This window comes from Budorcas taxicolor, chromosome 21, assembly GCF_023091745.1.
Source record: "Budorcas taxicolor isolate Tak-1 chromosome 21, Takin1.1, whole genome shotgun sequence".
Lineage (NCBI taxonomy): Eukaryota > Metazoa > Chordata > Mammalia > Artiodactyla > Bovidae > Budorcas > Budorcas taxicolor.
Genome location: NC_068930.1, coordinates 65,038,712 through 65,064,740, shown reverse-complemented (window position 1 = coordinate 65,064,740; position 26,029 = coordinate 65,038,712). Strand labels below are relative to the sequence as shown.

General features: G+C 43.9%; 1 protein-coding gene across 1 annotated transcript in view; it reads right to left on the bottom strand.

Moving 5' to 3' along the window:
* The window catches only part of AK7 (adenylate kinase 7), a 69,827-nt gene that overhangs the window by 10,814 nt on the left and 32,984 nt on the right, over window positions 1–26,029 (bottom strand). Inside the window, exons 6-14 of the mRNA XM_052659801.1 lie at window positions 24,250–24,330; window positions 22,870–22,958; window positions 18,761–18,851; window positions 16,860–16,937; window positions 15,195–15,344; window positions 11,297–11,425; window positions 9,986–10,115; window positions 3,101–3,229; window positions 2,794–2,862 (exon numbers count right to left, since the gene is read on the bottom strand). Of these exons, the coding sequence (XP_052515761.1) occupies window positions 2,794–2,862; window positions 3,101–3,229; window positions 9,986–10,115; window positions 11,297–11,425; window positions 15,195–15,344; window positions 16,860–16,937; window positions 18,761–18,851; window positions 22,870–22,958; window positions 24,250–24,330 (946 nt within the window). The remainder of the gene's footprint in view (window positions 1–2,793; window positions 2,863–3,100; window positions 3,230–9,985; window positions 10,116–11,296; window positions 11,426–15,194; window positions 15,345–16,859; window positions 16,938–18,760; window positions 18,852–22,869; window positions 22,959–24,249; window positions 24,331–26,029) is intronic.

Genomic DNA, 26,029 nt, shown 5'->3' with positions numbered 1-26,029 from the left:
GAGACTCACAGCTATGAGCAAAATGCTTTGATGGCCAATTTGCCAAGTTAATATAAACAGGGACTTCCCCGGGACTTTAATTTTTCATAGATCAACCTATTTGCTCACTTCATGCTATGAAACATCTATGTTCAGTATAACACAGTCAGTGTTTATCGAATATTTGACACATGGATCATTATTAATGACAGTGAGCATTTTATCCACCCCTGAGAGCACACTTCACGTATGCAAGCCAACCACCCCTTTTATGTAACTCACGCACCAAGTTAATATTTCTCCTGCCTTTACTCATCCCAGGGCCACGGCCAGGACCAAGAAGCTAGAGACCAAAGCCCACTGCAACTACTGATACTAGTCAATCCCCTGCCTTTCCCACAGTAACCTCAAGAAAGGCTGCGTCCTAGACTTTCCCCGGCCTCCTGACCAGCCCTGGTGCTTCCCCCATTGGCCCTGGATGGTTGCCACACACCCTTCTCTGGGGAAATTTGAGCAATAAATTCTTTCAATGGCATTAGCCTCTCATGTCTCAGTTATTTCCATAAATTAAATCCCACAGTTCAAATGAGACAATGATCTGCTTTTTTTCAGGAAGAGAGAAACTAATGACAATTTCTTTTAAAAAGCGGGGAGGGGGGCTAATTGAAAAGAACAGACTAGACATTCCGAAGAGATTTCATCATAGACGTGTTTGGACCATACCCGGCAGAGAGCAGCCCCGTGGATCAGGACTAAGAACCGCGTGTCTTTTTACCTCTTGTGTTTCCATTTTCTTATCTTAGTGAGGGGTTTCATGCGCTCTGGTTTTTGGAGGTAGTGGGATGAGAAGATATGAGTCTGAATTCAAGCCCTCACATTTGATCAGTCTCTGGACTTCAGACTCTGGATCCAGTAAACAAGGGAGTAATTCCTGCCTCCCAAGCTCATGGAGCAGCTCAACAAGCTCCCATCGCGAGTCGTGCCTGTTACGTGGCAGATGGTGGGTTGAGCTGAATTTTATCCAGCTGCCTCAGGGAGAACAGGAGGATTTACCGTGGGGTTTACAATGAATGCCTATCACCCAGAAGTGCTAAAGTCTCATAAACTGGACAGATGCACTTATTTAGACCAGTTGACTTTACTTTTTAACCTTTTTGGAGGCAAGTACATAAATTAATGGGAAACCTAAGAGAACCCATTCCTCTGGCATTTTGTTTTCCTGCCTCAGGCAAACAGTATATATCCATCCTTGAGGATGACTGCTCTCTGATGTCTCTGCTTCCAGAAGCTTCATCACAAGCTGTGCCTGGGCCAGGAGGAGGAAAGGATTACAGCTGTGAATTGTCTCTCTCGGGGACTTTGACACAGTGAGCAGCCTCTTCCAAGTTACATCCCTGGGCTAGAAAAATGGCTAAGAAAATAGCTATTCTTGTATTTATCATATAGACCAGAACTTGATTAAACCTCATGCAAACTGATTTTAAAAAAAAAAAAAAGAAACTTTTACAGTTCATGGCAGAGTCAGAAGAAATGCCTGCTAGGTACTCAGCAAATCCTTTTTCATGGAACACATTGTTGATACTTCTCTTTAAGGGTATGTTGTGAGACCTCTGGGTAAATACCTAATAGGATAAACTCGCGGTGGTGTGAGGGACCCGAGCAGCTTCTTCCTGCCCAGTCTCGATTCTGGATTCTGGATGTCTTCCAGAAAAGACAATGGCATGGCCAGGACCTAAAGCAGAGCAGGAAGGAAGGGCAGTGACCTAGTCCCTGGTGGTCTCACCAACTGACAACTCTCCCCAGGACACTGTAGAGCACATGGAATAGGGGCAATATTTTGTTATAACTACAAATGGAGCATAGTTTTTAAAAATTGTTAAATCAAAAAAAAAAAAGGAAAAAAATGTTTTAAAAAGGGAATCAGGGCTTCCCTGGTGGTCTGGTGGTCTGGTGGTTAAGACTTCACCTTCCACTACAGGGGGTGAGGGTTTGATCCCTGGTTGGGAGCTAAGATCCCATATGCCTCATGGCTGAAAAACCAAAATGTAGAAGCAATGTTGTAACACATTCAATAAAAACTTAAAAAAAATTGTGAATCACTATGCAGACATGGCTCAGAGGTTAAAGCGTCTGCCTGCAATGCAGGAGACCTGGGTTCGATCCCTGGGTCGGGAAGATGCCCTGGAGAAGGAAATGGCAACCCACTCCAGTACTCTTGCCTGGAGAATCCCATGGACGGAGGAGCGTGGTGGGCTACAGTCCATGGAGTCACAAAGAGTCGGACACGACTGAGCGACTTCACTTTCGCTTTTCACTTTCATGCGTTGGAGAAGGAGATGGAAGCCACTCCAGTGTTCTTGCCTGGAGAATCCCAGGGACGGGGGAGCCTGGTGGGCTGCCGTCTATGGGGTCGCACAGAGTTGGACATGAATGAAGCGACTTAGCAGCAGCAGCAGCATACTGTATTATGCCATATACCTGAAATTTATATAATGTTGTAAATCAACTATATCTCAAGTTTTTAAAAAGTACAGAAAAAACAAAAAAGAAAAGAAGTCAGGGCACCAACAGATTGGCCAACTTTTCTGCTCTGTCACAGGAGGGAACAGCAGATATGAATGTTCTCAAAGGGACTCTGTCCATGACCCCCAGGGCATTCTTTAGGTTGGAAGTTTGATATTAAGGGTATTGCTTTAATTTTTTCCTGATACAGACAAACCTACTTTATCAACATAAAAAATGTTGTTTCAGTACAAAAGAGATATCAAATGACATTCCTTTAGATATGACCTTGTAGAAGTAGTTTAAACTTACCAGGTATGATTAATTTATCATAGGGAAACATTTTGCCTCTGACTTCTTCCTCCTCCTCCTCATCTTCTTCTAGTAAAACAAAATACACATCATTGAGTTCATTACATATTATTATGAAGGACAGCTCAAAAATTTAAATATTTTAACTGAGTCACTTGTGAAAACTAGCTATAATGAGGAAAGCTTGTATTTTAAATATAGTCCCTCTGATTTTTTTTGTTTAATTGTGACCGTTATTACTCTGAACAATGAAGTTGCAACTTATCTGAATGTAAACGTTCAAAATAAAAGGAACACCCAAACTTACGGCTGAACAGATCTTTGGCCTGATCATAGGTCTTTGGGAATCCATCCAAAATGTAACCTTGATTCCTGCAAGGCATGGATTTTAGCTTTTCTTTCATAAATCTGATAATATATTGATCTTCCAGGCGACCTGATTAAAAAAGAAAATTACTGTGCAGTCATATTCTACATATACAGGTTACATTCTAAAGTGACCTCAAAACTTCTTGTGTAGTCAAAATCACTATTGAAAAAACTCTTATCTTTGCATCACAGTGAAAAATATGTGGTTTGGTATTTAAACCATGACGCATGACTTCTAATGCCCTGTAAAGTAGGAGAAACTAATGAACTCGTCTGCAAGAAAAAAGGGAAGCAAATGCTGGTGTCTGCACATCCAGGCTGGTTTTTGTTTTTGTTTTTATTTTTACCGTGGTTACAACTTTTGGATGAAGTTGAAAGAGCAGTAAGTGGAGAAATCCAGAGTCTTCAGGGTTTACTCAATTCTGTTTTGATATTATATTTCTATGCTTTAATACATAATAAAAAGAATGCTTCCATTGTGAGAATTCAGTGGGATAGTATTCTTGCATGCTGCTGCCACATGATTTATTAATAGCACATGCCCAATAAATATTTGCTGCTTTTGAATAAAAATCAAGCTTGATCCTGACCCTTTAACGCACCAGTCCCTTGCTCCCTGTCTCTTCCAGTCGGCATTTCAGACCTTTACCCCACTGGACAGTTTCCTTTGCAGCTTGAATGTGGGGTTCCTGCAGTTGCTTGGGGAGGCTAAGGAGGGAGGAGTTTGTCCTAAAACTGTCACAGTGTTTCCAAGACAGTATGATGTAACTTCTCTAAAATATTCATCTATCCTTCCATTGTTAACTGTTGAACAGCTATCACTTCTAAGAAACAGCCCTGCCTTTTTATATGGCTTAATATATACATTATGGTAATGTAAGTTTTGGAGAAGGAAATGGCGACCCACTCCAGTATTCTTGCCTGGAAAATCCCATGGATGGAGGAGCCTGATGGGCTAGAGCCCATGGGGTCGCAAGAGTCGGGCAAGACCGAGCGACTCGACAATAATGCAAGTTTGGTGAGTTTAGAAACTGATCTCTGAAACTTCCCAGGGTAGCACTATACTTTCAGCTTATCAGTGGATGTATAATATAAAATAATTTGAAGCCTTTTGTATTATTCAATGACAATGAGATGATCTATTGAAAACACCTCTCCTTTCTTCCACCTTTCATTGTCACACGAATCATTAGGCAGTAACTGACTCAGAAAATAATCGCATCTTTCAGAAACTTAAATATTATGGCAGAAGCAAAAAGATAAAGATGTTATTTAACATAATGAAATTCCTCAAAGTGATTTGACATTCCTTTTCAGTAAGGTTCACAGTGCTGTCAAGAAATAAAGCCACATTTTAAAAATGTCAAGGATCCACTGATATCCAAAGATGAGTTTTATTTAAACAGTATTTCCAATTCTCAAAAGCTTCCCTGATAAGGAAAGGCACACACTCAGAAATCTAGCTTCAGCCTCCTCCGTGGCATCCCTTGGTTTATTGCAGGCAGTGAGCTTGGCCGTTTGTTCTGTTTGTTTCAGAACTAAACGCTCAATACGCCAGCAGGGGGCTTGAGCAGCAGTTTATCTTACTTTTATTTTTGGCTGCACTGGGTCTTCATTGCTGCACGCGGGCTTTTTCTAGTTGTGGCGAACGGGGGCTACTCTTCACCGTGGTGCACGGCCTTCTCACTGCGGCGGCTTCTCGTGTTGCGGAGCACGTGCTCCAGGCATATGGGCCTCAGTAGTTGGGGCACACGCGCTCAGTAGTCGTGGTGCTCAGGCTTAGTTGCCTCAAGGCATGTGGCATTTTCCTGGACCGGGGATCGAACCTGCGCACTCTGCACTGGCAGGCGGATTCTTATCCACTGTGCCACCAGGGAAGTCCTGAGCAAGCAGTTTATGATAATCATGGAATATGAGTACACAAAGGGCCAAACCTAAGTGCCTTTCTCTAGAGAACTGTGACCTCCTGGGGATACAGCCATGGCCTTGGCTGGCCCGGAGCATTTTGAAAGGTGATAGTTATTTCTTTAAAATAAATGAGCACAGCCCTGCTGGACTGGCCTTAAAACACCACACTGCTACGTTGTTTTCTTTTTTTGTTAAATTTTAAGTCTGCCTTTCAAATAACAGTAATATTTAAAATGCTAATGTTAACCCATAATTATAATTGCTAAAAGACAGTTTAAACATAGATAGCTGGGAAGCTTCCCTGGTGGTCCAATGGTTAAGAAAGACTGCAATTCCATTGCAGGGGTCGCCAGTTAGTTCCCTAGTCGGGGAACTAAAATCCTGCATGCCAAGCAGCGCAGCCAAAATACAGGAAAAAGAAAAAAAAAGTTCAACCAAGGTCTTTAAAATAATCCATGCATAATAGGGTTCGATCCCTGGGTTGGGAAGATCCCCTGGAGGAGGGCATGGCCACCCACTAAAGTATTCTTGCCTGGAAAAAGCTATGGACAGAGGAGCCTAGTGGGTCACAAAGATTCGGACACGACTAAAGTGTCTTAGCATGCGTGCACAGTAGAGACACTACAAAGTTGATATATTTACATATTTTTCTCACCCCATCCCCAACTTTTAAATTTCAAACTCACAGAAAAGTTAGTTAAAAGGGTAGTCCACTGATCACCTGGAATCCTACCAACCAGATTCAACAAATCCACAATGCAAAAAGGATCTAGAACTAGTGAATTCTGTGGTTTAAACAAGTCCTTATTTTGGCTGCACAGTCAGGGACCAACGGGAGTGGAATCATGAATCGATAAGAATTCAGAGGTGCCTCCCTGCGGGACTGTGAGTTCCGTCTTGCTGGAGTTCTTAGACTCACACGATGACACATTGGGTCAGGTGAGGACTTCTGCCTCTTCATGCTATGAAATTTCCACAGAGGTTTGCACCGTGGGTTCACAGGTCTTCTTTTGTTTAAACATAACCTGGATCTGTGTTCAAGTTTCAGGTAAATGTGAATAGGAAGGAGTTTTGGACAAACTTGAAGAAAAAAGCACTTTCCTGGGGTTAAGGGGAACTGAAGGCACTATTGCCATCTTGTTAAGGGGAACTGAAGGCACTATTGCCATCTTGTCGAAAGTGAGCGGGTGGGTGGGCCTGTGACAGTAAGGAAGTTTGCCTCCTTCCCTGTGCGTGCTAAGTTGCTTCAGTCCGACCCTTTGCAACCCTTTGCACGGTAGCCCACCAGGCTCCACTGCCCGTGAGATTCTCCAGGCAAGAATACTGGAGTGGGTTGCCATTCCCTTCTCCAGGGGATCTTCCCGACCCAGGGATCGAACCCACATATCTTATGTCTCCGGCATTGGCAGGCAGGTTCTTTATCACTAGCACCAACTGGAGACCCTGGCTACGCATCCAGTTTGGCCTCTCCTGCATGCTGGGATAGACTGAAGGCAAAAGGAGAAGGGGGCGGCAGAGGATGAGAGGGCTTGATAGCATCACTAACTCAGTGGACATAAATGTGAGCAAATGCTGGGAGATAGCAGAGGACAGAGGAGCCTGGTGTGCTGCAGTCCATAGGGTTGCAAACAGTCCGATGTGACTTAGCGACTGAATGGCAACAACAGCATCAGTGGGAAGAACAGAATCTCCTGCCAAGGACAGGCCCTTCTTGAACTTTGGTGATGTAATGACTGCTCTCGACCGTAATCCTTGTTCTGTGTGGTCACTCCCACCCAGACATGAAAAGAGCCCAGTCAGTACTTCATGTCACCCTGTTTACACAAAGTCATTGGATAAGACTTTGGGGTCCTTGCAAAGACCAACTGTATGATCCTGTCAATAAACATTGTCCCGTGTCTATCTGGTTCTGGCCTTGGACCCCAGGCTTACAGCATATGTACACGTGACCACGGTCACCTGTGGATTCCTACAGTCCCCAGGCCCCATCCGTCCAAGTGGCCTTGCAGGCTTCCTCCACAGGTGTCCTCACAATGGGATGTCTTGTTTGGCTTCCTTCCTCTCCCCTAAATGGTAAGAGCCGGGACACTGCGAGACTCTGAAACCAAGATGGGGATTCCCCGCTGTCACAGGCAATGCAAAGAAAGTGAAAGTGAAAGTCGCTCAGTGAAAGTCTGACTCTGCGACCCCATGGACTATTGAGTCCATGGAATTCTCCAAGCCAGAGTACTGGAGTGGGTAGCCAGCCATTCCCTTCTCCAGGGGATCTTCCCAACCCAGAGATCGAACCCAGGTGTCCCACTTGCAGGCGGATTCTTTACCAGCTGAACCACAAGGGAAGCCCAAGAATACCAGAGTGGGTAGTCTATCCTTTCTTCAGGGAATCTTCCTGACCCAGGAATCGAACCAGGGTCTCCTGCATTGCAGGCAGATTCTTAACCAACTGGGCTATGAGGGAAACAGGCGAGGCAAGGGCAGTGTCATATCTTAAAGTGTTGACCTGTGTTTTCTGTGTCCCTTCACCTCTGGGATTTTAAATTCCATTTCCTCCACACCCAGCCCACACCAGAGCAAAAATTCAGACTCAGATAACCAGCTGGTTTAAGTGAATGCTCAGTATTGTTGTTCAGTCGCTAAGTTGTCTCCAGCTCTTTGGGACCCCATGAATGGTGGCACACCAGTGTTTCACTGTCTCCCAGAGTTTGCTTAAACTCATGTCCATTGAGTCGGTGATGCCAGCCAACCATCTCATCCTCTGTCGTCCACTTCTCCTCCTGCCCTCAATCTTTCCCAGCATCAGGGTGTTTTCTAAGAGGTTGGCTCTGCACATCAGGTGGCCAAAGCATTGGAGCTTCAGCTTCAGCACCAGTCTTTCCGACGAGTATTCAGGGTTATTTCCTTTACCTCTGGGAAATCTCGCTGGAATTCTAACTTCCATTTCCTTCCCACCTGGGCCACATCAAAGCAAAAACCCAGACTCAGAAAGCTAGCTGATTTAAAGGAACCCTCAGTGTATGCAGACAAAAACGTATTCTCTGCCCTGTAAACTAGACTGGAGTGGCTTAGGGGCAGGCGAGGAGGAGGTGGAGGGTTAAACCAGAGTTGGGAGGAGGGTGAGGAGTCCTGAAGATAAATAGCTAGTAAGAAGAGCATCTGGAGGACAGAAGGGGGAGTGTCAGAAGACTAGAGACAGAGGGCGGCCCAGAGCAGTGCCCCAGGGGAAGGCGGTGGGCAGTCCTCGGTGGGAGAGCTTGTTTACACCTTTGTCCTCCTTCCCTGGCTTCCCTGTGGCTCAGATGGTAAAGAATCTGCCTGCACTGCAGGAGATGCAAGTTCGATCCCTGGGTCAGGAAGTTCCCCTGGAGGGGGAAACGCCAACCACTTTGATATTCTTGCCTGGGAAATCCCATGGGCAGAGGAGCCTGGCTGGCTACAGACCATGGGGTTGTAAGAGTTGGACATGACTTACAGACTAAACAACCACCACCTCGTTCCCTAATTCCCACTTGCCCCAGCCCAACCTTGGAGGGTTGGAAACTGCCACCAGCAAGGTGGAAGGAATGAGTAAGAGGAAAGAAACCAAAGGTGCTTGATAGGATGGGAGGGGAGGAACTCTCCACTGGATGAGAGTTCACCCTTGCTGACACTTTGGACTGGCCTATAGCCAACGCTTCTGTACCAGCTGGTATAGAATCTGCCTGCAATGCAGGAGACCCTGGTTCAATTCCTGGGTCTGGAAGATCCCCTGGAGAAAGGATAGGCTACCCACTCCAGTATTCTTGGGCTTCCCTGGCGACTCAGCTGGTAAGGAATCTGCCTGCAATGCAGGAAACCCTGATTCGATCCCTGAGTTGGGAAGATCCCCTGGAGAAGGGAAAGGCTACCCACTCCAGTATTCTGGTCTGGAGAGTTCAGTCCATGGCGTCACAGAGTCAGACATGACTGAGCGACTTTCACTTTCATAGCCAGTGCTATAGAGGATCTCAATTATATAAAAATGAAATGGTTTCTATTTTCCTAACTGCTGCTGATGCTTTCATGCCTGGGTAGCAAGCTTCCTTAAAGACATCTCATTTCAAAACCTCATTTATGATTATTTGGCTGGAATGGCCTTCCTAAAGTATGAATAAACAGAGAAGCCATTTACTTATTATCTAAGAGCTGCAGTGGGACCAGCCTGAAATTCCATCCCAGGGTAAGGAAAGAATGAGTACAGAGTTTAAGTTTAACGGGACATTTTACTGCAATGCATGTGTTCAACAAACTGGTTAAAATTATCATGTGAGTGAGAAAATTTTTCTATTTATTTATATTTCTTCCTGAATGAGTGAATCATTGGCCCAAGTTTTTCATCCATGTTTTCCTATTCAGGACTTAATGATTTTCTTATTACTTTGCCTGAGAATTTTATTAACTATTAACTCTTTGCCATATTTGGTGGTAAATATTTTTTCCTGATATGTCCTTTGCTGTTTAATTACAGATTTTGATACTTTACAAATACTTTTGACTACACACAATTTTTTAAAACTTAGGTAGTTCTTTCCCATCTTTTTTTTTTTTTTTTATCTTAAATCAACTCTGAATATTCATTGGAGGGACTGATGCTGAAGCTGAAGCTCCAATACTTTGGCCACATGATGCAAAGAGCTGATTCACTGGAAGATCCTGGTGCTGGGCAAGATTGAAGGCAGGAGAAGCAGGCAACAGAGGATGAGATAGTGATAGCATCACCAACTCAATGGACATGAATTTGAAAAAACTCCAGCAGATAGGAGAGGACAGAGGAGCCTAAAGTGCTGCAGCCCATGAGGCTGAAGAGTCAGACACAACTTAGCAACTGAACAACAGCACAAAGCAGTTTTTATAACAAGGGAAAAAACCCACTGTTACAGGAGTATCACAGAATGGTTACCTGCGTTCTGGTCCATGCTCTCCTTGATGCCCTCCAAGAGCTCCTGCGCGTCCTCCACATTATCCTCCTCTTCCTCCTCTTCACCTTCTTCTTCTCCTTCTGTTACATCCTTAGGTGTAATGATTGCCTCCTACATAGCACAGAGATATTCAAACAGCGTGATGTCCTGCATTGATTGGCTGCTCATAAACCTTGTGGCAAACGATCCTGGAAACGGCTGGTACCCAAACAGGGGAGGTACTCAAGGGCAGGCATACAGGAGATGCTTGTATCTATGAAGACACACGAGCGTCTTGTGGGTTTTCTTACTCTCTTTTAGACGAGTAATCTATTTCTGTGCTAATGCCGGAACCACTTAAGAATCAACCCTCTTTCTACCCACGGACACCACCTAGTAAGCATCGTTGAGTCAGACATGACTTAGTGACTAAACAAGAACAGATATCCAAAAAACACAAAAACATGAATTTGAAAAGATGCATGCACCTCAGTCATAGCAGTATTATTTATGATTGCCAAGATAGGGAAGCAACCTAAGGTCTATCAACAGATATATATTTATATCACACGATGGAATACTACTCGGCCATGAAAAATAATGAAAATTTGCCTCTTGCAATAAATGGATGGACTTGGAGGGCATTATGCTAAGTGAAATAAGTCAGAGAAGAACAAATACTGTATGATATCACTTATACATGGAATCTAAAAAATACAGCAAACTAATGAATATAACCAGAAAGAAACAGACTCGGAGACGCAGAGGACAAACTAGTGGTTACCAATGTGGAGAGGGAAGTGGGGAGGGGCTATGTAAGGGCAGAAAAGTTAAGAGGCACAAGCTATTATTTCTAAAATAAGATACAAGGATATACTGTTCAACCCTGGGAGTATAGCCAATGCTTTATAATAACTGTAAATGGAATATAATCTTTAAAAATTGTAAATCACTATTGTACATGTGTAAGTTACACAATATTATAAATTAACTATCCTATACAATTTTAAAATTGTACAACTATACAGTTTTAAAAAGAATAACAGTCAACAGAGAGAATACAAGATATATTTTGAGCAACAACTAGAGACAGACAAAAGTTGAAGGTCCACCCATGAAAGATGCTTCCACCTTACGAAGGAAAACCCTTTGGGATTCTGTATTTTCATAATAAGGGCTAACAACAAACTCCAGTTAAAATAACAAATCTCTTTGAAGGATGCCACGGAAGATCAGTGACTTCTTAATTATAAGACTAAGGAAAGGTATTTTTAAATTATTGAAATTCCCAATAAAGTTGCTAAAATTGTTACCAGTTTCGCTATGGCTTCAGAGATGACATCCTTCATTTTAATGTGGTGCAGTTTATAGTATTTGGCTAAAACTTCAGCGATGCTGGATTTTCCCACAGCAGGAGGACCGAGAATGCAAATCTTGATCGGCTAAAAGAGAAGAAAACGGATGACACAGGGGCTCTCAATGATCTGTAGCTAAGTGGAGATCTTTATTTCAAGGATCAGCCCTTTGAAGTCTCAGGATTCCGCAGGCTGGTTCAGTCCTTCATCAAGAGCCCAGAGTTGCTTTCTCTTGGTATTTAGTGAGCATCTACTATGTGTCCTGATCTGGGAATGGGGGACAAGACACAGCAAACTGTGCTCAGGAGCACCCTGCTGCTGCTAAGTCACTGCAGTCGTGTCCGACTCTGTGCGACCCCATAGACGGCAGCCCAGCAGGCTCCCCCGTCCCTGGGATTCTCTAGGCAAGAATGCTGGAGTGGGTTGCCATTTCCTTCTCCAATGCATGAAAGTGAAAAGTCAAAGTGAAGTCACTCAGTCGTGCTCAGGAGCACCCTAAAAGTACTTAAAAACAAAAAAAGCCAAGTACTTGAGCATTCCACACTACAATTTCACCTTTGCAGTGTTACCCTTGTGAAGACAGCAAAGAGAGAGAAGAGCTTCTAGTCTACTCTTAGAAAGTGCTTAATTTATTGCCTCTTGAACATTGTTTCTGGGATTAAACTTGGTCTTGAATTATCTTTTCCTTTTTAAACCAGTTAATTTATTCTAGTTTTTAAAAAATACACCCATTAAAAAATTTTTTTCCTCTGCTGAAAAACTTGCTTGAATGCTAAAGAAGCTCACCACATTCATAACTGGTGAGCAAATGTTTATTTCTAACAGAAATAAAAATATTGGTGAGAAATAAGTCATTTCTTTTGAAATGGTTCAAACGGTTGTGAAACTGAAGCTTGGTATTTTGCAAGGCAAATATTCAAAATTTTAAATTAAAAAAGAAAATCATGCCAAAGAAAAGAAATTTCCATGGGCAGAGTGTCCATGTGCTTAAAGGTTACATAATTTCATACATGGCGTTGATTATCATGATTACTACTATCATTATTAGTACCACTACTACCATTGTTATTACTGTTCGTCAGGCTGTGAAGGGAGTGAGCAGAGCCCCTGTGGGGGCGCTGGGTAAGGTGTGGGGACATGAATGATCCTGTCTGCTCAGGGGCAGGCGCTCAGGGTCATGGCGATGACCAAGGTGGTGGGCATGGAGGGGGTAGGAGTCAGCAGAGCAACACTGGAGCTGAGTCTTGATGCACAGAGCTGGGCTCCGAGGGGCACAGGGTGCCTTCACCAAGACAAGAGGGCCGGTGGTCAACTGGGCAGGCTTCACGTGCCTTTTGTCATCCACACACCAAGAGTGGGTCTGTCTCCTGGGGTAGGGATGCTCACCTTGTGTGCTGCCTGCTAAGTTGCATCTGACTCTTGGTGACTCTATGGACTGTAGCCTGCCAGGCTCCTCTGTCCATGGGATTTTTTAGGCAAGAATACTGGAGTGGGTCACCATTTCCTCCTCCAGGGAATCTTCCCAACCCAGGGATCGAACCCATGTCTCCTGCGTCTCCTACACTGAAGGTGGATTCTTTACCTGCTGAGCCATCAGGGAAGCCACCTTATCAGGGTACAAAACAGGAACTGGTAGCTTACTCGTTTATAATGATAAGTAGGGTTGCCACTGGGCTCAGAACACTCCAAGGGCAAGTGTTTGGTACATTACCCCTCAAGGCAGACACATATAGATAATATACGTGATGAGCTTTGATCAGAGTGAGGAGAGCTGGATGAATGGGCTGTTGAGTGGCAATAGATCAAGGTGGCTGTATGCACCTGGCTCTGCACAGGGACGGCTTTGCTTTGTTAAAGGAACAGGACTGTGGGGCCCTTGGTTCGATGCCACTGGCATGGCGTTGTCTACATTGCCCTCGGTCATGTTTGCTGTTCTATGCTGCCCTGCTGCCCAACGCCCCAGGGATGGACAGACTCAGTTTAATCTTTAGGTATGCTTACTCCTTCTATCATATTCTGTCCAGTTTTGCTCATCAGAAACCACATGGTCTCTTTAAGGTGTCTTGCCCTATCTCCACTCTGACTTGGTATTGTTCTAAGTTGACCCACAGATGACAACACTAGTCTAACCTCTTGAATTGTTCTGTGCTTCAGGACAGTCTCCAAGGACAGCCATCGTGGGTGTCTCAGATGCTTAAAAGCATCATCGTTCCTTTTGCAAAGTGGTGCATCTTTTACTGATTCTCAACAAGGCATCCTTTTCCGGAAAGTATGATTTTTAGGCTACAAATGCAGCTCTGCTGGCTTTTGTTCAGTGTTTCCATGCACAATGGCAATTCAACAATGAGAGCACCTGTTACTCATAGAAGGTAGTTTCAAAATGCTTTCTCCTGTCATATTCACTCTCATCTTTGGAAGGCCTCCCTGGGAGAAATCCAAAGATCTGGGCAAGTGCTGCGTTTACCTGACCTTCAGAGATGGAGCTGTGGAGGCTCCGCAGTCCGGCCGTTCAAGCTAAGCTGGCATCTTAGCTAGTTTGAATCCCTGACTAGCTGTGTGACCTTGAAAAAATTGCTCCATCTCTCTGAGCTTTGGTTTCCCTATCTGGAATATGGAGATAAGAACATCTACGGAAAGTTGTGATTGCTAAAATGATCAGCAGGGCCTTCTCTGCTGATTCAGTGGTTAAGATTTTGCCTGCCAGTGCAGGAGGTGCAGGTTTAATCCATGGTTGGGGAGCTAAGATCCTACATGCCTTGCAGCCAAAAAAACAAAACATAAAACAGAAGCAATATTGTAACAAATTCAATAAAGACTTTAAAAATGATCCACAACAACAACAAAATCTTTAAAAAAAAATTAAAATGACCAGCAAATCCCCTGGCCAATCAGAAAAGATCAAAGTAATCATCAGACTTCCCTACCTCCTGCCTACCCAGATGGATACCCAGGTGACACATGGCCCAGTAAGGTACCTGACATTTTCCCTTTAGAAACAGCTCTGTGACAGTCTGGGCTTTCTATCATGTTCAGTGGGTGTCAAGCATAACAGTCATCAGTGTCAACTTAAAAATTTTTAATATTCGATTGGCAAGTTTCCATAGAATATAGATGTAGATTGTTAGACTGAAGAGCCTAAGCTACTCCATCTTGTAAAAGAACTCCATTTTGTAAAGGTTCCGGGCAAACAGACTTAGACTTTGGATATTGCCTAAACTTGCCCCACTGTGCATGAGCCAATCAGCCCTTAGGTTAAACCTCCTGACTTTAAGTTCAAGAATTTGTGATTTACCTTGGAAGTAATGATTTACCTTTGTGATTTACCTTGGAAGTAATGATTTACCTTTGTGATTTACCTTGGAAGTAATGATTTACCTTCGTGATTTACCTTGGAAGTAATGATTTACCATGGAAGTAATGATTTACCATGGAAGTAAAAAAAAAACAATCAGAAATCCACACACAACCCTATAGAAGACGGTAACCAATCAGTAGTCCTTCAGTCTGAACACCCCCTTTGTTACCCTTTCACCTGAATATTCCCTATATAAGCAGTGTAACCCAAAACTCAGGGCTCCTTTCCTTAGCCACTGCGTTGGTAACAGTGGGAGCCCCAGCTCGAGCTTGGTAATAAAAACTCTCTTGCTTTTGCATCGGATACCGGCTCCCTGGTGGTCATTGGGAGATTTCGCGACTTGGGCATAACAAGACCTGAACAACGGGTCAGATATGAAAAAGAACTTGAATTTAGAAATTCAGACATGTGAAAGAAAAGTACTTCCATTGGTGTAGTTACACCAAAGCCTCATGTACTTTGCTTAAATCAGAAGCTTAAATAGGAAGTGGTTATACTTACCAATAATCTTCTGCTTTGCTTGTACTCTTTGAGGATGCTGTTGATATTTTCCACAAATCCTGCTTGGGCGAACCATCGAATGTTAAAATTCTCCTTCACAAAGAGTGCTTCCATCCTCAAATTGACCAGTAAGTGGTCAATATTCTCTTGCTAAGAGAGAAAAGGACGTCAAAGACTTGTCTCCTGCCACCCCCAGCCCGACCATGTGACAGTTATAACAAACCCAAATCACCAAAGTTATTGAAGAAAAATATGCACACATTCACTAAACATGAAAGTCAGTGAAGACAGCTCTAAGTTTTGATACTTTGGCCACCTGATGGGAAGAGCCGACTCATTGGGAAAGACCCTGATGCTGGGAAAGATTCAAGGCAAAAGGAGAAGAGGATGGCAAAGGCTGAGATGGTTAGATGGCATCACTGACTCAGTGGACATGAGTTTGAGCAAACTCTGGAAGACGGTGAAGAACAGGGAAGCCTGGCGTGCTGCAGTCCACGGGGTCGCAGAGAGTTGGACACGACTTAGCGACTGAATGACAAGTTTTGACAGAGCACCTGCAATGAGACTCTGTGACCCCAAAGTCTCCCCACACTTGCTCTCTAATGCGGGCAGTGTCCTGCCTTGTGCAGTTACACAAACAAAGAGTAGGGAGAGGGGCTTCCTTGGTGGTCCAGTGGTTAAGCCTCTGTGGTTCTACTGCAGGAGGCATGGGTTTGGCCATGCAATGTGGCAAAAAAAAAAAAAAAGAAAAAAAAGTAGATACTAGAAGTCTGAGTGGAAGATTTCTTCCTTTTAAAAAAAAAAAAAAGTTTTTTTTAAAAATTCTACCAATTTTTTGAGTAGTGCAATCTCATGGTTCAAAATCCAAAAGAACAAAAAGTACAAGGGAAACATATACACACTACTATATGTAACGCAGATAACCAACAAGGACCTAGTGTATCATACAGAGAGCTCGACTCAATATTTTGTAATAACCTACAGGGGAAAAGAATCTGAAAAAAATAGATATATGTGTATATAACTGAATCACTTTGCTGTACACCTGAAACGAACATCACAATGGAAAGCAACTATGCTTAACACTTAAAAAAAAAAAAGAAGTAGAAGGGGAAAAGTGCCCTCTGGCTCCAATCACCACCCACCCAGTTCTGCTTCTCAGAAGCAAGCAACGTTATCAGTCCTTTCAGAATCATGCCCAGTCAACCCTTTTGCTAGAATTTATTTCTTAAAAAAAAGATTATATCCTAAAACAAGCTAGAAGAATGCACTGCATGGCTAAAACTGTCCTCTTCTTGTTGCGGTGATGAAATCAGAAATTCAGCCTCCTCTTTGAATTTTAGAAAGGAGCCAAAGAGAACAACATCCAGTGTTTGTATAGCATTTTACACATTAAACAGCTTTCAAATATATTTTCTGACCATGATCTCTGAAGGATTTTCAGAGAAAAAACAAACAAGCGAAGAAAACAAAGGAAAAAAAAAAAAAAAACAAAACCACAGGCTCACAGAAGAGAAGAAGTTGCCATAGGTTAGAATTTCCACTGTAAAGGAGAAGCTGAAATTAACCCGCAAGCCAGATCCTCTGACTCCAGATCCCTCAAGAAACAATACCTTCAGGAAAAGAGTAGGAAACACAAAACAAAAAAATCTCTCATATACTAACTGTTAAGTCCTTGGTTAGGAAAGCATTTTCCTTGGGTACTTTCTGGATTTTCCCAGGGCCAGTACTTCTACTGATGCACTGTTAGAGAAAAACAAATATTATTTTGGTTGACCTATAAGATTTTGATATAAAATTTCTCAAATAAATATAAACATAACTGAATAAAAAAAAAATCTGCAAAGCAATGAGGGAGAGCCCTGAGGACATGCACTGGTTTATTTGTTTCACACAGAGCAAAGGATCCTCACCGCATGCTGGGAACTGGACACAGAGATGAATAAAATAAAAGCCCAATCCCTGCCCTCAGGAAGCTCCCAATCTGAACAGGGAGAGAAAGACGTGTACTCAGATGCTGGTGTGTAATGCCTGATGTTAGGAATATGGAAAAGAGGTGCTGGGGCTGCAGGGGAGGTGGGGTGGAGGTAGGGAGGGTGCAGAGGAAGGTGTCCGAGGTGAATATTTACTTATTTTGGCCACACCTTTCAGCATGCGGTGGGCTTCCCAGGTGGCTCAGTTGTAAAGAATCCACCTGCACTGGCAGAAGACGTGGGTTTGATCCCTGGGTCGGGAAGATCCCCTGGAGGAGGAAATAGCAACCCACTCCAGTATTCGTCCCTGGAGAACCCCGTGGACAGAGGAGCCTGGAGGGCTACAGTCCATAGTGTCGCACAGAGTTGGACCCCACTAAGCGACTGGGCACACACGCACTCGGCAGGAAGTACTTTCACCATCAGGGATCGACCTGCATCTCCTGCAGTGTGAGCTCGAGTCCTAGCCACTGGACCAGCACGGAAGCGCCTGAGCTGAACCGTAAAGATGAGTCGAGGTCAGTTCCCTGGCAGTTCAGTGGTTAGGATTCCACACTCTGATTGCAGAGGGCCCAGCTTCCGTCTCTGGTCAGGGAACTAAGATCCCACATGCTGCTCTGTGTGGGACCCTCCTCCCAAAAAAGATGAGTAGAGGGTGCCCTGGCGAGGGCCAAGGGAAGATTGCACTGGCTGAGCCAGCTGGGCCACAAGGTGACCTTTAGCCAGAGCAGCCTGGATGGGAGAGGAGATCTTCAAAGATCCAGAGCTCCTGGAAGCTGCCAGTAGGTTTGGAGAACCTGACCATTATCAGTACTCTGGGGCACAGGTCACAGACAGATTCTCATACTCCGGTGCGTCATTTGTGTCTGAACCCTACAGTGGCCTTTTCTGCTCCTTTCTGCGCATATACTGGAGAGAGACTATTGTGGTTGTAATTTCCCAGCATATGTATGCTGCTGCTGCTGCTAAGTCGCTTCAGTCATGTCCGACTCTGTGGACCCTATAGACGGCAGCCCACCAGGCTCCCCCGTCCCTGGGATTCTCCCAGCAAGAACACTGGAGTGGGTTGCCATTTCCTTCTCCAATGCATCAGGTGAAAAGTGAAAGTGAAGTCTCTCAGTCCTGTCTGACTCTTCTGCAACCCCATAAACTGTAGCCTACCAGGCTCCTCCATCCATGGGATTTTCCAGGCAAGAGTACTGGAGTGGGGTGCCATTGCCTTCTCCAAGCATATGTAAGCTGCAGATGCAAATAGTAAGCTTTGGTTTTGTTGTTGTACAGACCCCGTGGACTGTAACCTGCCAGGCTCCTCTGTCCATGGGATTTCCCAGGCAAAAACACTGGACTAGGTTGCCATTTCCTTCTCCAGGGGCTCTTACTGATGCAGGGATCTAGCCCAAATCTCATGCACTGGCAGGTGGATTCTTTCCCACTGAGCCACCAGGGAAGCCCAAGCTTGGGTTTAAGGATATTCTATTTTAGGCCCCACCCCCACCCTGCACCCAATCTTGTTAGTACCCCTGATTCCACCTTGAGGGCCTCGGGTAAAGTGATTTAACAGATGCCACCCAGCCCGGGATGACACGGCTGTACCTTGACAAAGTCTTCCAGGGTGTGAACTGACTCGTCCACAGCCACCAGGTAGCGGAGCTTCGGCACGTGGTCTATGATGTTCTGTATCACTCTGCAGACCCCCAGGGAGCATCATCCCCAGAGAGAATAAACACAGGAGATGTTTGTTTATGTAAACAGAATTCACTGATTGTTACCCCCATGGACCAGGGGCTGTGATGATTTAACTGGGTCAAGGTTGGAATGACGGTCCCCAGGCTACAGAGGAGGAAGCTGGTAAAGAGTTAAGTGACATTTCTCGGGCTGAAGAGTTACTGGGAAGGTAGAAGGGCCAGAATTGAAAAACAGATCCATCTGCTTACAAGAGTAGCTGAGCCCTGTCAGGACTTGCGTCGATGAAGTCCGTTCACCCAGTAGCTCATTGAAGTCTCATGACAGTGCTTTGGGGAAGGCCTTTCACAAAGTAAGACACGGATTCACAGAAGCTATGACTCCTTAAGTCACATAGCACGGAGTGGCTTAAGCTTCCCACCTTGGATTAATAATGAATGATGGCCAACATTTCTGAGGGCTTAACGCCATCAACTCTGTGCTGTGGGCTACCCTAGGTTTTACCCCAACTGAATTCTCACAACATTCAAGTAAGGCTATTATCATCCCCATCTCACAAATGAGGAAATCAGACCCAGAGAAGTTAAGCAACTTCCCCAAATTCACACAGCTACTGAGGCAGAGCAGGGATTTGCATACAGATGAAAAACAATTCCAGAGAAACAACAGTGAACAGAAGATTGTCATGAGACTGTGGATTCTACCTCTATCGTAGCTTCCCTTCTAGTCAAATGGAAATAAAACAAATTCACCTGTCTAAATCTCTATTTCATATTTGTTTTATATTAATTTCACAGGACATTGCCTCTTTTAGCTTCTTTTGTTAAATATTTGACAATCTTCAAGAAATTAGCAGGGAAAAAATTCTACCAAAAGGGCCCCTGAGTCCTTGTGTAATGGGAATAATTTAATTAATTTAATAAGTAAGATGCTTTCACGGTTCACGTATTGCTGAAGCCTGGCTTGGAGAATTTTGAGCATTACTTTACTAGCATGTGAGATGAGTGCAATTGTGCGGTAGTTTGAGCATTCTTTGGCATTGCCTTTCTTTGGGATTGGAATGAAAACTGACCTTTTCCAGTCCTGTGGCCACTGCTGAGTTTTCCAAATTTGCTGGCATATTGAGTGCAGCACTTTCACAGCATCATCTTTCAGGATTTGAAACAGCTCAACTGGAAATCCATCACCTCCACTAGCTTTGTTCGTAGTGATGCTTTCTAAGGCCCACTTGACTTCACATTCCAAGATGTCTGGCTCTAGATTAGTGATCACATCATCATGATTATCTGGGTCATGAAGATCTTTTTTGTACAGTTCTTGTGTGTATTCTTGCCACCTCTTCTTAATATCTTCTGCTTATATTCGGTCCATACCATTTCTGTCCTTTATCAAGCCCATCTTTGCATGAAATGTTCCCTTGGTATCTCTAATTTTCTTGAAGAGATCTCTAGTCTTTTCCATTCTGTTGTTTTCCTCTATTTCTTTGCATTGATCGCTGAAGAAGGCTTTCTTATCTCTTCTTGCTATTCTTTGGAACTCTGCATTCAGATGGGTATATCTTTCCTTTTTCTCCTTTGCTTTTTGCCTCTCTTCTTTTCACAGCTATTTGTAAGGCCTCCCCAGACAGCCATTTTTCTTTTTTGCATTTCTTCTCCATGGGGATGGTCTTGATCCCTGTCTCCTGTACAATGTCACGAACCTCATTCCATAGTTCATCAGGCACTCTATCTATCAGATCTAGGCCCTTAAATCTATTTCTCACTTCCACTGTATAATCATAAGGGATTTGATTTAGGTCATACCTGAATGGTCTAGCGGTTTTCCCTACTTTCTTCAATTTGAGTCAGGCTTCAGCAATACGTGAACCGTGAACTCCCTGATGTTCAAGCTGGTTTTAGAAAAGGCAGAGGAATCAGAGATCAAATTGCCAACATCCGCTGGATCATGGAAAAAGCAAGAGAGTTCCAGAAAAACCTCTATTTCTGCTTTATTGACTATGCCAAAGCCTTTGACTGTGTGGATCACAATAAACTGTGGAAAACTCTGAAAGAGATGGGAATACCAGACCACCTGACCTGCCTCTTGAAAAATCTGTATGCAGGCCAGGAAGCAACAGTTAGAATTGGACATGGAAGAACAGACTGGTTCCAAATAGAAAAAGGAGAACATCAAGGCTGTATATTGTCACCCTGCTTATTTAACTTATATGTAGAGTACACCATGAGAAACGCTGGACTGGAAGAAACACAAGCTGGAATCCAGATTGCCGGGAGAAATATCAATAACCTCAGCTATGCAGATGACACCACCCTTATGGCAGAAAGTGAAGAGGAACTAAAAAGCCTTTTGATGAAAGTGATGAAAGTGAAAAAGTTGGCTTAAAGCTCAACATCCAGAAAATGAAGATCATGGCATCCGGTCCCATCACTTCATGGGAAATAGATGGGGAAACAGTGGAAACAGTGTCAGACTTTATTTTGGGGGGCTCCAAAATCACTGCAGATGGTGACTGCAGCCATGAAATTAAAAGACACTTACTCCTTGGAAGGAAAGTTATGACCAACCTAGATAGTATATTCAAAAGCAGAGACGTTACTTTGCTGACTAAGGTCCGTCTAGTCAAGGCTATGGTTTTTCCAGTGGTCATGTGTGGATGTGAGAGTTGGACTGTGAAGAAGGCTGAGCGCCAAAGAATTGATGCTTTTGAACTGTGGTTTTGGAGAAGACTCTTGAGAGTCCCTTGGACTGCAAGGAGATCCAACCAGTCCATTCTGAAGGAGATCAGTCCTGGGATTTCTTTGGAAGGAATGATGCTGAAGCTGAAACTCCAGTACTTTGGCCATCTCATGTGAAGAGTTGACTCATTGGAAAAGACTTTGATGCTGGGAGGGATTGGGGGCAGGAGGAGAAGGGGACGACCGACGATGAGATGGCTGGATGGCATCACGGACTCGATGGTCTGAGTGAACTCTGGGAAATGGTGATGGACAGGGAGGCCTGGCGTGCTGCGATTCATGGGGTCGCAAAGAGTCGGACACGACTGAGCAACTGAACTGAACTGAACGGAAGATGCTTTCACATCTTTAAAACTTGATAACATGGTAATGTAAAGTTTCTGCAGAAAAAAAGAGTCTGTGTCAGCCTCACTGTGTTCAGTGTTAATGTGGCCTGGAGCAGATTGAGGTTTCGAGTACAGTCTGAAGCTTAGGGAATCCTCTGAGAACAATAATGAAGATTAAGTTTAGGGCTCTGGAAGGGACCCACGCAGGGGAAGGGTCCTGAAGTTTAAGTCTCATTGTTTCCCAGTAAATACTGCCTGGGATTGGGACTAATGGACTAATGGAGAGAAAGAGAGGGGAGCTAGAAACCAGAGAGGGGGAACACCCTAGCAGTCCAGTGGTTAGAGCTCCACGCTCTCACTGCAGGGGGCATGGGTTCTAGCCCCTGGTCAGGGAACTAAGTTCCTACTGGCCACATGGCCAAATTTAAAAAAGAGAGAGAGAGAAAGAAAAAGAAACCAGAAAGACTCTCAGAGAGGCACTGCTTTCTCCTGTGGGGTGAGCCAAGGGGATAACAGAATGAAGCTCTTGGAACTCAAAATGCAGACGTGATGAACTGCAAATAAAGTGAACCCCATCTCTTACCTAGTGTTTAAGTCAGCATGTGCAAAGGATCCGGGGATCTGGGGATACTCTGTGAGTCTGAAAAACACTGCTCCTAGGGTGAACTTGAACTTGCTGTCGGAAGTGGGGAACTCTTTGATAACAGACGCTATTTCATCAGATGCTATTTCAATAGTATTTCATCATTATTTCATCAGACAGACACTATTTCATCAGACAGACACTATTTCATCAGACAGACACTATTTCAAAGTGGAGCTGGTAAAAGTACCTTTTACTTAGGGTTGTTGTGAAGAAGAAATACAATAATACACATGAGGATCTTAGCACTTGGTAAGAAACAAACACGTCGGTCAGTTAATTCTAGGGCAGTCACATGGCTGGGAGAACACTTACCCTGCTAGATCAAGAACGTGAATGGCTGGAATGACATTTGTTCCATCTCCAAACACTGGTAATGCAGGGACTTCACCCAACCAAGCTAGCTAAAATAAAGAAAAGCAAAAGCATTTTCCCCCAATTCCATGTGCCTGACTATTACAGCTCACAAAGAGAGCCATCGTTGGGGACATTCAAAAAGATCTATCTATCTGATGAAGTAATCAGCTTAAGATGTCTTATAAATCAGTTCTGATGAGATTTAGTTAATCAAATCCTATTAAGAGAAATAAAGTGCAACCTCAGGGCTGAAATACTTTTCATTAGCTGTCTTCAGTAGTCATCTGCCTGTTATCTACATGGACAGAACATACTGCAGGATGCACAATGTCTTTAATTTTCATTTTTATGAGCATTAAAATTTCAAAGTACCCCCACTGGTTGGGGGTGATAATCATCAGTTTGTAGATGAAACGCTTAGTGGATAAAAGTACCTTCCAGAAATTAGACTTCTGATAAGTCCTTTACACTGAATTTGAACCATGATCTTCACAGAGTCCAAATCCTTGTCTTTTCCCTTCATTAAACATTTCAGTAAATAAATAGATAGTCTGGGTACTGTTTAACTATCCTGAGTGAAAGAGGTAGGGGTGGGGGCCTCAGCAGATCACTGGTTATTTTGGACTTGGGGAAAACCATTTAAGGGCTTTAAGCAGGGAAGTGAAATGACTAGATTTGCTTGAGGATCCCCTGGAGAAGGGAATGGCAACCCACCGCAGTATTCTTGCCTGAAGAATCCCATGGACAGAGGAGCCTGGTGGGCTACAGTCCGTGGGGTCACAAAGAGTCGGACACAATGGAGTGACCAATACTTCCACTTTCACTTTCTTGTGAAGGGATGATGGGAAGTAAGAGTTTAAATGGAGAGATCTAAGCCACGACAGGGGAGGACGAGAGAGGGTTTCAGCGAGTCGGTGGGTGGGGAGTTGGGAGTGCTGGGTTGAAGAAAGGGAGATTCTGGGGAGATCATCTCCATGGCGTTTAGGGATCTTGTGGAGGACGAGAAGGAGGGAGGAGCTGGGCTTTTGCTGGTGTAGCTGGGTGCAAGGCGGCCCAGTCTTCTGATATGGGGCCCCGGGAAGAGCTGCAGATTTGGAAGTGACCATAGATACAGTTTGGATTTGTGAAACACGCAGGTTGGGGTGCTGGGCCTGCAGAAGGAGAGGGAGTTCCACTGGACACTGATGTTTGAGTCAGTGGCACCAGTCATGGGATTGAATGGTCCAACCCCGGGAAAGATTTTCTTTTTAATGAAAAAATAAATACATTAGAAAAAAATAAATATTTAGAAATTTGCCATCTTAAAAAAAAATCCTCATAGTTATAGCAAAGTCATACCTTAAAAAAAGCATGCAAGATGCCTCCTTCCATTCCATACTGAAGTCCAGCAGCAACTACGTAAGTGGCGAATTTTCTGACCTATTAGATAAAATACAAAAGAAAAGCTAAATGTATTATTACAAATCACAGTGAATCAGATTATTTTAGTGATTTTTTTTTTAATGAGCAGTTTAGTAAGTCTCATCACCTCTTTCAAAACCTCCTAACATATTTTGTGTGCCTGGCCTCTTGTTAATCCTTCAGCCGATTAGAGCATGCTCATTGGTGTCCGAAGTACAATTATCAGGACAGACACCCCCCACCCTATCACCACTGAGATTCGATTGGGGGAGGCTGGATGTTGGTAAGCTGAAGAGAGAATAGTTAAATGATGGAACCCAAGTAGAGATGGGAACACCCCACCACCACCACCACCAGTATGAGAGAACTTTGTGAAAAGTTAAAGTCATTCAGTCCTATCTGACTCTTTGCGAGTCCATGGACTATACAGTCCATGGATTCTCCAGCCCAGAATACTGGAGTGGGTAGCCTTTCCCTTCTCCAGGGGATCTTCCCAACCCAGGGATGGAACCCAGGTCTCCTGCATTGCAGGTAGATTCTTTACCAGCTGAGCTAACAGGGAATTGTAATTGATCTATATTCCTGTACAATGGGACCAGTGGATAAGCAAGGCAAGGGCAAGGTGACCAGGTCCCCTAGCTTTTCCTGCCTGTCCTAGAGAACGTGATATCAAAAGTCCCCAAAGGATTTGAAAAGCTTATGAACTTGCCTCAAAATGCTAAATTGGTCCACTGCTGCTGCTGCTGCAAAGTCGCTTCAGTCGTGTCCCATAGATGGCAGCCCACCAGGCTCCCCCGCCCCTGGGATTCTCCAGGCAAGAACACTGGAGCGGGTTGCCATTCCCTTCTCCAAAACTGGTCCACAGTCTTGTGTTTATAGTACAGCCTGTAACTATGAATGTGACGGCTGCCGACGTGGTGGCAGCAGATAAACACCGGACAACCAGCCCCAGGAGCGCAGTGACCACGTCTGCTTTGCTCATGGCTGTGAGACCAGCTCCTACCCACAGTGCCTGGTACACAGATGTGAGACACAAGATTCTTTCCAAGCGTCTATCTACTTGATGAAAAACACTAGGTTAGAGAAGAGTTATTAGGCCGAACAAGTTGGCCAGAGCAACCTTATTCCCTAACTGTTCAGAAAAGAGTGGTTAACAAAGCTTGGGATAATTAACAGAGGAATGGATAAGGATGTGGTGCGTATATACCATGGAATACTACTCAGCCCTCAAAAAGGACTAAATAATGCCATTTGCAGCTAGAGATGATCATACTTGGTGAAGTCAGAAAGAGGAAGACAAGTACATATGATTTCACTTACACATGGAAGCTAAAATATGACACAAATGAATGTATCTACGGAACAGAAACAGGCTCACAGACGTATAGAATAACTGTGGTTGATGAGGGGAAAGGGAGAAGAGAGAGGGGTGCACTGGGAGTTTGGGGTTGGTAGATGTAAACTGTTACATTTAGAATGGGTAAACAACAGGTCCTACTGTATATAGCACACGGAACTGCATTCAATACCTTGTAATAAACCATAATGGAAAAGAACATAAAAAATGAATGCATGTATGTGTATACCTGAGTCTTTTTGCTGTACAGCAGAGATTGGCCCAACATTGTATATTACCTATATTTTAATTAAGAAAAAAATTTAAAAAGAAAACTTGGAATAAAAAAACCTAAATTTTGATTGTGTCATTTTAGAGCAT